The 12421-nt window shown below is 26.7% G+C and overlaps 1 protein-coding gene across 4 annotated transcripts in view; it reads right to left on the reverse strand.

Annotated features, from left to right (window-relative positions):
- Window positions 1–12421, reverse strand: part of LOC126917850 (protein held out wings) — a 47096-nt gene that overhangs the window by 8747 nt on the left and 25928 nt on the right. For 2 of the 4 annotated variants that reach the window (XM_050725214.1, XM_050725213.1), the window contains exons 5-7: window positions 12264–12363; window positions 10427–10729; window positions 1190–1317 (exon numbers count right to left, since the gene is read on the reverse strand). In XM_050725214.1, coding sequence (XP_050581171.1) covers window positions 1235–1317; window positions 10427–10729; window positions 12264–12363 — 486 coding nt within the window. In that variant the 3' untranslated portion in view covers window positions 1190–1234. Of the gene's footprint in view, window positions 1–1189; window positions 1318–10426; window positions 10730–12263; window positions 12367–12421 lie in introns of all 4 variants that reach the window. The other 2 variants (XM_050725212.1, XM_050725211.1) reach the window with 1 other exon arrangement.

Genomic DNA, 12421 nt, shown 5'->3' on the forward strand with positions numbered 1-12421 from the left:
ATGATTTTTCTCGAACCTTGAATCTTTCTCATATGACCATAAACAATTTAAATTTGATTTTCATATTCGTGTCTTTATGGAATGCGTGCAATTTTTTGACATTTATAGAATTATTATTATGATGCAAGTTATTATGACTGACTAATAAATAGGTAATTGTTAGCTGCGATAAACTTATAAGAAGATGAAATTAAACGTATAAGAGGAAGAAATGTATAAAATCTCAAACATTATACATCTACGATAGAATCGTTTACCTTTTTCAATTTTAAGTAAATGTACACCCAATTCTGCCTTTACACGGATTTCTGACAATGATTTTAATTTAACATGGCACAGAACAAAAATTTAATTCTCTTTTCATACGATTAAACATGGCACAAACAGAGCCATTTGAAAATGACAAAAATGTCCATTCGTTTTCAATCCTCTTTGCTAGAAGTTTCTTTTTGGTACTTTTTCTTAAGTTTGTAGTCTAATTCTGTTTCATATTTCCTCGGTGTTGATTAAGTTCAATTATATCGACGGCTGACTGTTTCTCTATTCTATTTTCTATTTTATAGCAATATTGTGCGGAACCTGTCTCATTCGAATTAAAATGGCAAAAATAAGTCCTGGCAATTCCCTTCTTAGAAAAGTTAGACTTGACCTGTCGTTTCGCGTTTGCTCTTTTCTGTTCTTACATACTCTATATACATGTCTATGCATGTACATATAATTGTCTTTACAACATAAAGATGCATTATATTTTGTCACATAATTTCTGGAAGGACCTATCCACCGTATAAAAACATAAGTAGGTGCATAAGTTTCGCATAACGAGTTATTAATTTCATTCTAACATCATAATAGTTGAAAGTAACAAAGTTTAAGAAAAATCAATCAATTCTATAAAAAGAAGACTTTTCCTGCAAGTAGTGTGCACTATATGAAAGAGAAAGACATTATACATATAATATATTTTGCGAGACAATATAATATCTATATATCTATATCTCTTTATGAGTATATATAATATATATACAGGAATATAATATAAAATAAAATAGAATATAATACAAAGGAAGATAGATAATAAAAATCTTTGTCTATCCACACGCATAGACTATAGATACGGATATATAGATATTACGAAAATAATAATTGTGGAAATACTATACAAAAAATGGAACGTTTCTAAGAAACTAACCTTTCCACGGAGGCGCGTACAGTATTGTGATTGCGCTCTCCGGATTCACGACAAAGCACCAGCCCTTTGATAAGGGTGCTCGCGAATCTGACCCAAGTGTCTACGTTGTTTCGCAGCGGCTGCTGCACCTGTCCCCAACATACAAATGTGTATAATTCATCTGTTTCCACATGTATTTATTATTATCCAGTCCTCGGCAGGTCACATAACTGCCGCTATAAACAATAATAGCAAATTAAAGTTATCCACAAGTTTACGATTAAAACGCAAACTAATTAGCCAATGCTCCTTTCTTTCATACTTTTGTTCTCATTTTTAGTTTCCGCAATGCTCTCACTTACATCTTATACATATATTTTATATTTAAACGCGTATAAGCACAATTCGAGCACAATTTCACAAATCACTTTTCCTATGCTCTTTATTAGTTTGCGTTTAATCTTGAAACTTGAAACAGAAAAGTTATTATCGTATAGGTATTATCCTATCCCCTGAAATGAAATAGCATAAAAGCGTTATATACATGTACATATATGTATGTGTACGTGTATTATTAATTATTTCAAATTTTTACAATATCTTACTATATATATGTATATGTTTATAGTTTATAGTAATCTTATGGATCTAAAACTCCAATTTTCTTTACAAGATTCTGAACGACGAATATTTGTGTTCGTAAAAATAAAGATTAACTGGAGAAAGTATACGTTCGTTCTTTTAAACCGTTTTCTTCCTTCATCCGTTACTTTTTAATATTGAAAATTGAAACAATTTTTAATGTTCCCCGTTTATATCATTAATCTATTAATTAAGTTGTTAGCAAATATACACGGGCGCATACACATACGTATTTAAGAATTATGCAGATTGTATTTATTAAATAAAACTTATTTCTTAAGTAAGAAATGAAATAATTCTCAGTAATTATACGTCATCCGATCATCGATTTCTTCTATATATGTAAAATTCTTTTGCAGTTTATTGTAATTTGTGTATCCATACGGTAAATTTTAACGTAGAGTGAATCTAATATTTTCATCTTATACCTTGCTATTAAAAAAATAGCATCATAAATTTCATTAACACGTTAAAGGTATTTGAAATATATTTACTTTACGTATGTCTAGTACTAATCGTCGATGATACTAATTATTGAAGTATTAGACATGCGCATTACAAATTATCTTTTTTTACAATTTTTTTTTCTTATTATCTATCGAATATACAATATATATATTAAATACAATAAACAGATATATTTATATGGTTTTTAAGAAATTACACGATCACGTTTAGCAAATTTTATCTATATGTATATTAAAATTCTTTGCGTTTCATGGCTATAGAGAAGTCAACAAACCGTGGACAATTATTGTTTATTTGTTCGTTAATAATAGGTATTCGTAATTAATTATTTGATTTATTTGTAATGAATAACTAAACTGTTATAAAACTATTATTCTAATCACGTTGCTACAATACACAATAATTTACGTAAATGTCAGCATTGCACATAAGATTATCGAGTACTTTTTACTAAAAAGCTTAATTAAACATATCCTTTGAATTCTCTAATACGGTGTTATCCTGCACAAATAGTTTTACTAGTCAGGCTATACCGTTCGTTAATAATTTCCATAAATAATATTTATAATATAAAAGATTTTATAATTCTTAAAATTTTTTTTACGAAATAGGCCAATACAATCTTTCACAGCTATTCTCAGATTTCGTTCGAAAGAAAACACTTATTAAATACTGCTTACATTGTTGAACGTATAGAACTAGACAGATGAATAAATATTTACATGCGTACAGATAGTTGCACCAGAGTATTTGGTCCCTAATATATTATTTTTATTATTGCTTCTTAATTTATTTCTTTATGTCGAATAAAAGTTCCTTAGCACAAGGAAGTTCATGAGAGTATAAATTTCTATACATTTTATTTATAAACTAATACTCAATTGTTCTTCAAACAAGTAAGGAATTAGTTACTAAAAGAACAATTTCAGCTCCAATTAAATATCACTTGACTTTAAAACGACATAAAATTTAAATATTTTGTGTTCCTTTTCTTCTAAGTTTCTTCCTAAGATTATGCCATTTCTAACAAAATTCTACTATAATACTATCTTGATCAAAGTACTACTACTAAATCTTATAAGCGAAAAACATCTTATATCTCACACTTTGTTAAAATTAATCTAAAATTAACATTAATTATGTATTAGATAGTATTTAATACCTTGACATGTGTTGAAAACGTGTATAGGAATTTACAGAAAGTCAATTTTTCAATTACGGAGCGTTACTTGACAGCAGAGCAAGATTCAGTTTATATATTGAAAGGATGTTTAGCAGTCACAATAGTAAAACAATTTAAACGAAGGAATTGTAACGATGTAAATATTGTAAAACTAACTTATCAAAATATTTAGAAATGAGTAATTTTTATATTTATAAAATACTATTTAATATTCAATATGTTAACAACTATTTGAATAGCAATAGTGTTTTCAATTAATTCCATTTTATTTAAAGTATTGTGTTCCAATCTCTCGCGGCAAAAATATTTATTTTCAATATTGAAACATAAAATATTTAAACATAAATACCATGACAATGACATAAAAATGGATTTAGGAAAATAGCAAAATCAATATTAATACGTAAACGATTATCACTCTTCGCAATTGTTTCTTATAACCAGATTCATCGAACTTTTTTAAAATAAATATAAGATAATCTAATCTTTTTAAATAACACGAATCCGAAACTATAAAAAGTAATTTAAGACATTTATTAAGCAATTTGATATTCATTATATTTAAGAAAAGATTACATTACCGAAAAAAAGAAAATGTAGGTATGTGATATTGAGGTATTGTACTGCGAGTACAATCCGCCAATGATATTGTCAATAATGGAATTAATAAAATCACAGCCATATAAAATAGCAAATTGGAAAAGTATTTGATTTGTCAGAAACTATGAAAAATATTAGTGAAATTATTTAAACGAATTTTTACAGTAATCCACGTTCTGAAACGCCATTAAACATTGATATAAAAGATTTTAGAAACGTCTAATTATTTCCCTGAGAATCTAGTATAATTTTATTACTAATAAAATATTGAAAATGTGAAAACTATCCTTTTTGGATTAATGGATTGCAAAACAAATAATCGTTAATAATTAATATTGAGTACCATTAAAAAAGGATTTTTGTCTAAATATAAACCAAAGTAACTTATATTTTACATGGTAATACAATAATTTATCTTACAATAAATTGAATGTTGTCTAACGAAAGAAGTATTAAACATAAAATATCTATTGACGTGTATATAAAAAAGACCAATTTGCTTTTAGAGGTGTATAATATGTACTTCATATAATTATTTTCAAAGCATTAGCAATCATTGTTTGTAACGATCCATGGCCCTATTGTATATGAAAACCTAGTACCTAGTGATGTAAATTGTAAATCACATTAGGTAGATCATTTTCAGAAAGTAGAAATGGATATAATAAAAATATATAAAAAATATCTATCTTTAATTTCTAAGTAATAACTATTATTTATGCATAAAATACAATTTCTAGGTGTAAACGTGTCTATAATACGTAACTTTCCATATGAGGAAGGTATTTACAAGATATTTTTGTACGATATTCTATATTTAACATATGACAAGAATTGAGCGCCATTCTTTTTTATCTCGCGATATTTAATTTCTTGTTATATTTCTTAAATAATTTATTTCTCATTTCTGCACACATGTGTTCCAGTCCTAATATATATAAATATCAAATTTTTCCGACATATAACTGTATATATTTCAAAAATTTATATTGTATTTATACTGTATATATTTCAAAAATATTTATTTATTACGATTTGAGATTGCAGTACAGTTTTTAATGTGTGATTTGAAAAGTAAGTTTAGACTTGCGGAAATTAATCGAAAGTAATTGTAGACTACAAAAGCAACTCGAAAATATCTCGGTATATTATAAATACATTATTTATATGTATATACAATTAGATATTTAATACGTATATCTAATCATATAACTTTATTATGTGCAAACAATTCCTAACATGGAATAATAGAACTAGAAATACAGATGTGCATTAATAAGTTATGCCAAACTTCTGTACACTAAATTTCACATAAATTTAATAAGCGTACATTTAATGTTTATTTATCTGTTATATAAAAATTGAATAAATAATAATATCATATATATATATATAAGATATTGGCTTTAGTTTTGACTTAAAATATTTTCACTTTTCAATTGCGATGCAACTTTCAAAATCATTTTTACCTTGTCAAAGGTCGTAAAATATTGCATACATACATGGCTGAAAATAAACAAATTTCTCGTGCAATAATAAACCGAATACTATAATACTAGAATAATCTATTTGATCGTACTTACTACGAAAATCGTGTTACCGTAACTCTGAAAATATGTAGAATATTTAATAAATATTTCAAATAAAAGTAAAATATCTTTTACTACGCTGGACACGTCATATTAATTACTCATACGAATAAAATAATACGAGTAAAGTTGCAATCTGAAAATAATATTATATAAAAAAAAAAACAAAAAGCTAAAGATGTACATAGGTAGTTGATGTTTTTTTGACGAGAAATTGGCTTATTTCTTTTCTTAATTCTTATTGTATAAATTATGTTAAAGTTGATATTTAGCTATATTGATATTAGAGCTATAGCAATAAATAATATTTGATTATTTCATTAAATATATAATCAATATGGCAATGCACCACAGAATCGATCATGCATACGTATTAACGCGTGCAGACATTCTATTCTTCAAATTCCTTTAAATAATACAAATAAAATACGTAGTATGTCATAAGACGTGATATGTTTGAAAAATGAAAGTTCCTTTTAATAATGTAAAATAAAGAAAAAAGATGATAAACGCATTTGGTTTCAAGTCACAAAATTAAGCTTGAAATAATTTTCACAGCAACATCACATAGGTGAATTGTTTTAACAGATTACGTTCTAACAAATAATTTTTCATAATATTTAATTTCTTAAACTGAAATAGATTTCACCTAACACTGCTGTATACAACACTATGCAAAGCTTATTCGGATAGAAGCTACGTCCAAATGGAATTTTTTCCTGATGTTTCTCCAGCATTGCAGCTAACTTCTTCAGGATCTAAGAACGTATTGCAACTGCTATCCGTAGTGATGGTCTGTCTATATAACCACAAAAATGACATTGTACAACAGTGTTAAGTATAATAATCCGTTCCATGGAAGCCCCAAATCTCTGAAATCTGTTTCTTATCAATTATTTACATATTTTTTCATTCCAGAACGTTCATCTTTACGAAAAGATTATTACGATACTTTTCATTTTTTATGTTGCTAATTAATATCCTAAATAAAAAACAATAATAGATGTATATGTATGATATACGCATACATACATACATGTATAATAAATAGTAATACTTCGTATTAAGAGAGTATTCTAGTTTAGGCATATTAAAAACCCAATTCAAGATCAATGTATAAATTTTCCATATTATGTCTGCGATAAGATTGTTTTGAATTCATAAAATTAATAAAAGTTTTAAAAATGGCATGCAGCTAACAACGTGTGACGTACAATAACATAAAGAGAAAATTAATGGTAAGCTCAAGTTTAAGCATGCCACTTTAATAACATTTTGAAATGACAAACAAACAAACAAACAAACAGAAAAAAATATATTCCTTCGCTTCAAAACATATAAATACATTCAGAAGTAGTAGCTGTGAAAATCGCTATCTTTTTGACTGTTGATATATTTAATGAATGATTCTTAGCAGTTCTGTATGTTTATCTGTGTGATGAGACTAGCTATTGATCAGTAAGCAAAAGTATACGTAAATTTCTGCGATAAGAAGAAAGAGTCCATCGTTCAGAATGTCGGTAGAAGCTACTAAGAAGACTAAGACTAAAACCGTTCACAGAAAAAATAAATCGGTTGAGCAGGACTTTCCTGAATAAAAGTTCTGAACAGTCCTCACCTAACAAATTATTCGTAATTATAATCAATTTCGGTTAACTGATATGGTATGAAAAACTTTAAATACGTCTTTCTCGAAATTGGGTTTTTTAATATAAGCTTCGATCAATTGATTGATCTCAAATTTTTGCTATAACTTCGGTATATTAAAAGTTCAACCTGTCATCCAATAGGACGCATTTTTTTAGAATCGCGCTAAATAGCATATGATTCACTCAATTCATTAATAGCGGTGAATATTTTTAAGAAATAAATTACGCGTGTAAAGCGCTGATATCAAAAAGTTTAATGATATCTCTGTAAAAAATTCGTAAAAAGGCCTAAATATGACACTCTAGACTAGAATAGCCCCTTAATGTTTCATGCCTCGACGAATGATCAATTTTTTAAAGTAAAATATAAGTATAAAATTTTATTGCACTTGTATCACTAATAAATTTCATATTATAAATATTTATCTATAAATAAATGCAATAGCACCACTATAATGATTATAATATATACAAATTATAAAGAAACAGATAATAAGTAGCAATTATTACATAATAGAAAAGTATACGAAAAACATTCTTTAAAATATGTAATACTAAAATAATAGCGTATCAAATACGATATTATATGAAAGACGAAGTAACAATTTCATACCTAACATAATCATTTATTCGTGTACGTAAATTCCACGGACGAAACTATTATTATTTCCTACTAAAATAAGGTTCATTTTAAGTCGGGACTACTTCATTTTTCAAACATATCATACCTACTGAACACATTGATCTATATATATCTACTATAATGTGTAATAAATGGTAACGAATGTATGAGTGTATAACTGGACATACGATAATCGAGTATTTCATTCACAAAGAGAAGTCGTCTTAATTTTTAGTCTATACGATTATGTGTATATTTATATATATACAAATATACGAATTGATTTCTTATACTTATCGCGTACGAGCTTGAATACTGCATGTATTGAAATCTTGTTTGTTCTAAAGCAACTTATGAAATTCGAGTATACAAATCGAAGCTTATTATTACATTACTAAAAAAGGTTGAGACAATATGATCAAACAACATTTTAAATATTATGATAAACTTTTAACAAAAACACGATTAATTATATTCTTTTTCAATTATAATATACTTCGATAAATTTGTATATAATTATACGAATACTTTTTATAATTCTATTCAACAATATAGAAACATTAACAGTAAAAATTTAACAATATATAACATGCTCTTCTTTAAAAATAATTCTTTTACCGTTGCAATAAAAAAGAAAACAGCCATAAATCGCGTATAGAATAAATAAGAAACATTGTTACTTGAAATATACATAAAAATACGTCAATTGTTTATAAACTTACGAAATTCTTACGAAAGTTATTTGAATCGAATACTTAAGAGAAGTACGTTAAAAATCAAATAAGAAAATATTTTTTATGAGATTCAAAGTTTGTCTTACTCCGATAGATCCGCGATTCGATACAAGATTGTCAAATATTATACATGTAGTATTTACCACATACTAATTCTCTTTATACGGAATTCAAAGATTTGTCTCTTCATGATACACATATTTTAATGTCAAATATTTCTATTACTTGCTACTATCTGTTTTAAAAATGCAAATTATAATATCATTGGACATAATCAGTATTAAATAACTATCAAAACTGATACGACTAGCAAATGACTGATGTGACTCTCTTAATATGTATGTATAAACATTCAATATTATAATAAAAATAATATCATCTAATTAAGAAATGTTATCAAATTTCTTATTTTCTTTAATAACTGTCGTATTTTGACATTAAGATCATTACGACTTCTATACCAATCTGCTCATTATGTTTCTACTGTTGCTAATGATAATTATGAATGATGAAAATACTAATGATGACAATCAGGATGATGTTGAAAAATGGTACATCAACAGTAATAAAACTAAATGAGAATAATAATGGTGATTTGCGGATAATGTGCAATATAATAATGAAAACAGTAACATAATATCAATAATACCTATTACTGATAAAAACCAATAATAAGTATAATAATAATTAAAAGCATAATAATATATGACGATATTGATATAGTAATGATAGTAATATTAATGGTAATAATAAAAATAAAGACAATAATAATAATCGCTTTCAAATGCGACAAAATATTTGACGACATTAACATTCTTACCATACAAATAAAAACAAAAAGATACATATATACACACATGTAAATATGTATTTTTCTGCTTAATAGTGGAGAACATTCCTTTTATATTTCTATTTTTAAAGCAAAGCTTCTTCTAAGCAGAGAGATGTATATATACTATGTAAATATATATATAAAATGACGATATCAGCATATACGTTAATATCATTATACAGAGTAACTACCGTAGTTACATTTTTCGATCCAAGAATTTTGTAAACATATTTGTATAAAAACTTTGCACGTGTTATCTTATACATCTTAGCGATTGAATGTTTAACACTGAATAACAACGTGTTATTCCCGTAAAATCGTACGTATTTAGTGGAATATTGTTTTGATTTTATTACTATTTTTTTCTGATTGATTACTATTGTGCAACATCAAATATTAAACAATAAAATTAGGCAGAATGTTCTATGTAGAATTATGCCATTAATCTCTTATGTATTCGTTCATTAATACATAAAATAAAATAAAATAAGATAAAATTAAATAAAATAAAATAAAATAAAATTAAATTAAATTAAATTAAATGAAATAGAACAATATAAAATAAAATAAAATAAAATAGAATAAAATAGAATAAAATAAATCTTTAGCAACAATCTCCTTGTTTTTGTAAATAAATATATGGAATATACAGCATGCTATTTAAGTATTTTTTATCGCTAAAGAAAATTCTCCACGAAGAAACACAAACTTAAAAATTGATAAAAAATACAAATATATTAATTGTTTTTCATTTGTCTCTATTATTTCTTTTTATCTCGTTCTCTTTCTTTTTCTCGCACACTCTACTTTACTTAATCTGTGCTGGAAGGTCGAGAAGAGATCAAACAGGACAAGTAGCAGTAATCATAATAATGATAGTAAAAGGAAATATTCATAAAAAACGTTGTTGCAACTAATATCAGCGTGCAAACAACCCACCAGAATTATCAGCAGTAGTGTAATCCGCGAGGAGAGGCGAGGCTGCTAAGGCTGCGTAGTTGGCATAATCGGCATATGGCGTGTAAATTAAACCATGGGGATCACCGGCAGAAAGAAGAGATCCTGGTGGACCCGAACCGTTTAGAAGAGATGCCGCGGTGGTTGGGACAGATATCCGTGGCGAGAGTATTAGTGGAGCTCCCAACGGAGCACTAGGTGTCCTCATAGGTGTGGCCAAGCCTGGAAGAAGCCGTTGTGTCTCTGCCGCTGCTGCTGCAACACGTCTCCACTCTTCGTCGCAAGCTGAAACATTCATTATCATCGTTTCAAGTTACAAAGGAAACTGATTTTATATTTATTTATATTTATTTATTTACAACCATAGCAAACAATTTTTTACATCTCTTCTCCCCCTTTCAGTACCTTTACCTTCTTTCATTAATTTTCTAAATATTCCATCGTGTTATAGAGATTCATTTATCTATATACATAACTTGCGAATGTATAATAACATATAACATGAAAAATATTTTGAACGATTTAAATGCGTATGGTAGTGTCAGAAAAGTGTGAATCGAACAACAATAAACTGGATATGTATACCTATTCCTTATATAATATTTTTAAAATTTTGTTCTGTACAGAATTAGGTAATAAATTTATATTATAAATTTTTAATAAAGTTATACTTGAAAATGCTAAATCACGTTTAAGAAGGTGTAGTTTAGCAGATTATTTAGAAGTACAGAAATTCTTGAGATATATACAGAAGAGAAATTAATACGTAAAATTGATAGCCGTTAAAATGTTGTGAACGAATTACACGCTTCTCGTTGAGAGTTAGAAACATTCATATCTATTTACTTTATACTAATGTGTCTATATTACTTTATATTATCACTTTACTGCAAATTATTTGTATTCAATAATATAATCAATTCCTCAATCAAATCTTATATATTTTTGAACAATTTTAATTTTGAATTCTATAAATGTTATTATCAAAAAGATATTAAAAATAATTTAAATTAATATACGTTCCTCAAAATATTTATTACCATCACTCATGAAGTGTATATAGTACTTAGATAGACATATACAGAGTGTTCAATCTTCGTCAATTTTTAATAAAAAATGCGAATGGTATTCCCTATAAAATAATCTACCCTGTGAATAAAAAAATTTTCAGATAAGAATTGAATGATTTCGAGGAGAATATAATCTGCTGCAACTATAGTATATTATAGCATAAATGAATGAATTGAAGTTACATGAAGGTAACATACTTAATTTTTCTTAAATGGGATCATATAACTTTAAGCGAACTAATCAATCCATCTTGATATTCTCTATACAATGTTATTAACCCATTTAATTATAATACGCTTATACATATAACATACTCGCATATGCTTACCATACCTATCGTATGAAAGACGCTTACCTTAACTACTTTTGTATTTGTTTTTCTTGTCTTTCACACAAATTAAAATAAAAGTTTCTCAAGATAGATAAATTGGTACCTACCTTTTTATAGGGAATGCCGAGATAGATCGATTAATGCATTAAAAATTACATGGTAACATTTTAAAAAGTAATAACAGTCATGATAATATATTCTTCATGCGTCCACCTACAAATAAACTAATTACATTAAATTACTTCTCCCTCGAAGTATCGTCCGAAATATCTTTTGGATAATGAACAATTCGAACAATGATTGCATACATAGTATGTACGCATGTATATATATAGCTATAAAAAAAGTGTCTAATATTAAATAGTATTAATCAAATTTGATTTTGAAATAAAAGTAAATAAATATTTGAATCTATACCTGTAGCTGCAGCAACTTTCGTGTTAGAATCCCGATAGGTTCCATTGATAATAGCAAGTTCCATTAACTGCCGCTTCTTTAACTCATCCTCTCCATCAGCCTGCTAACAGTCAACATAATTAATAAGAAATATATTAATATTTTTGAAATTAATTATA

Source organism: Bombus affinis, chromosome 6 (genome assembly GCF_024516045.1).
Source record: "Bombus affinis isolate iyBomAffi1 chromosome 6, iyBomAffi1.2, whole genome shotgun sequence".
Classification (NCBI taxonomy): Eukaryota; Metazoa; Arthropoda; class Insecta; order Hymenoptera; family Apidae; genus Bombus; species Bombus affinis.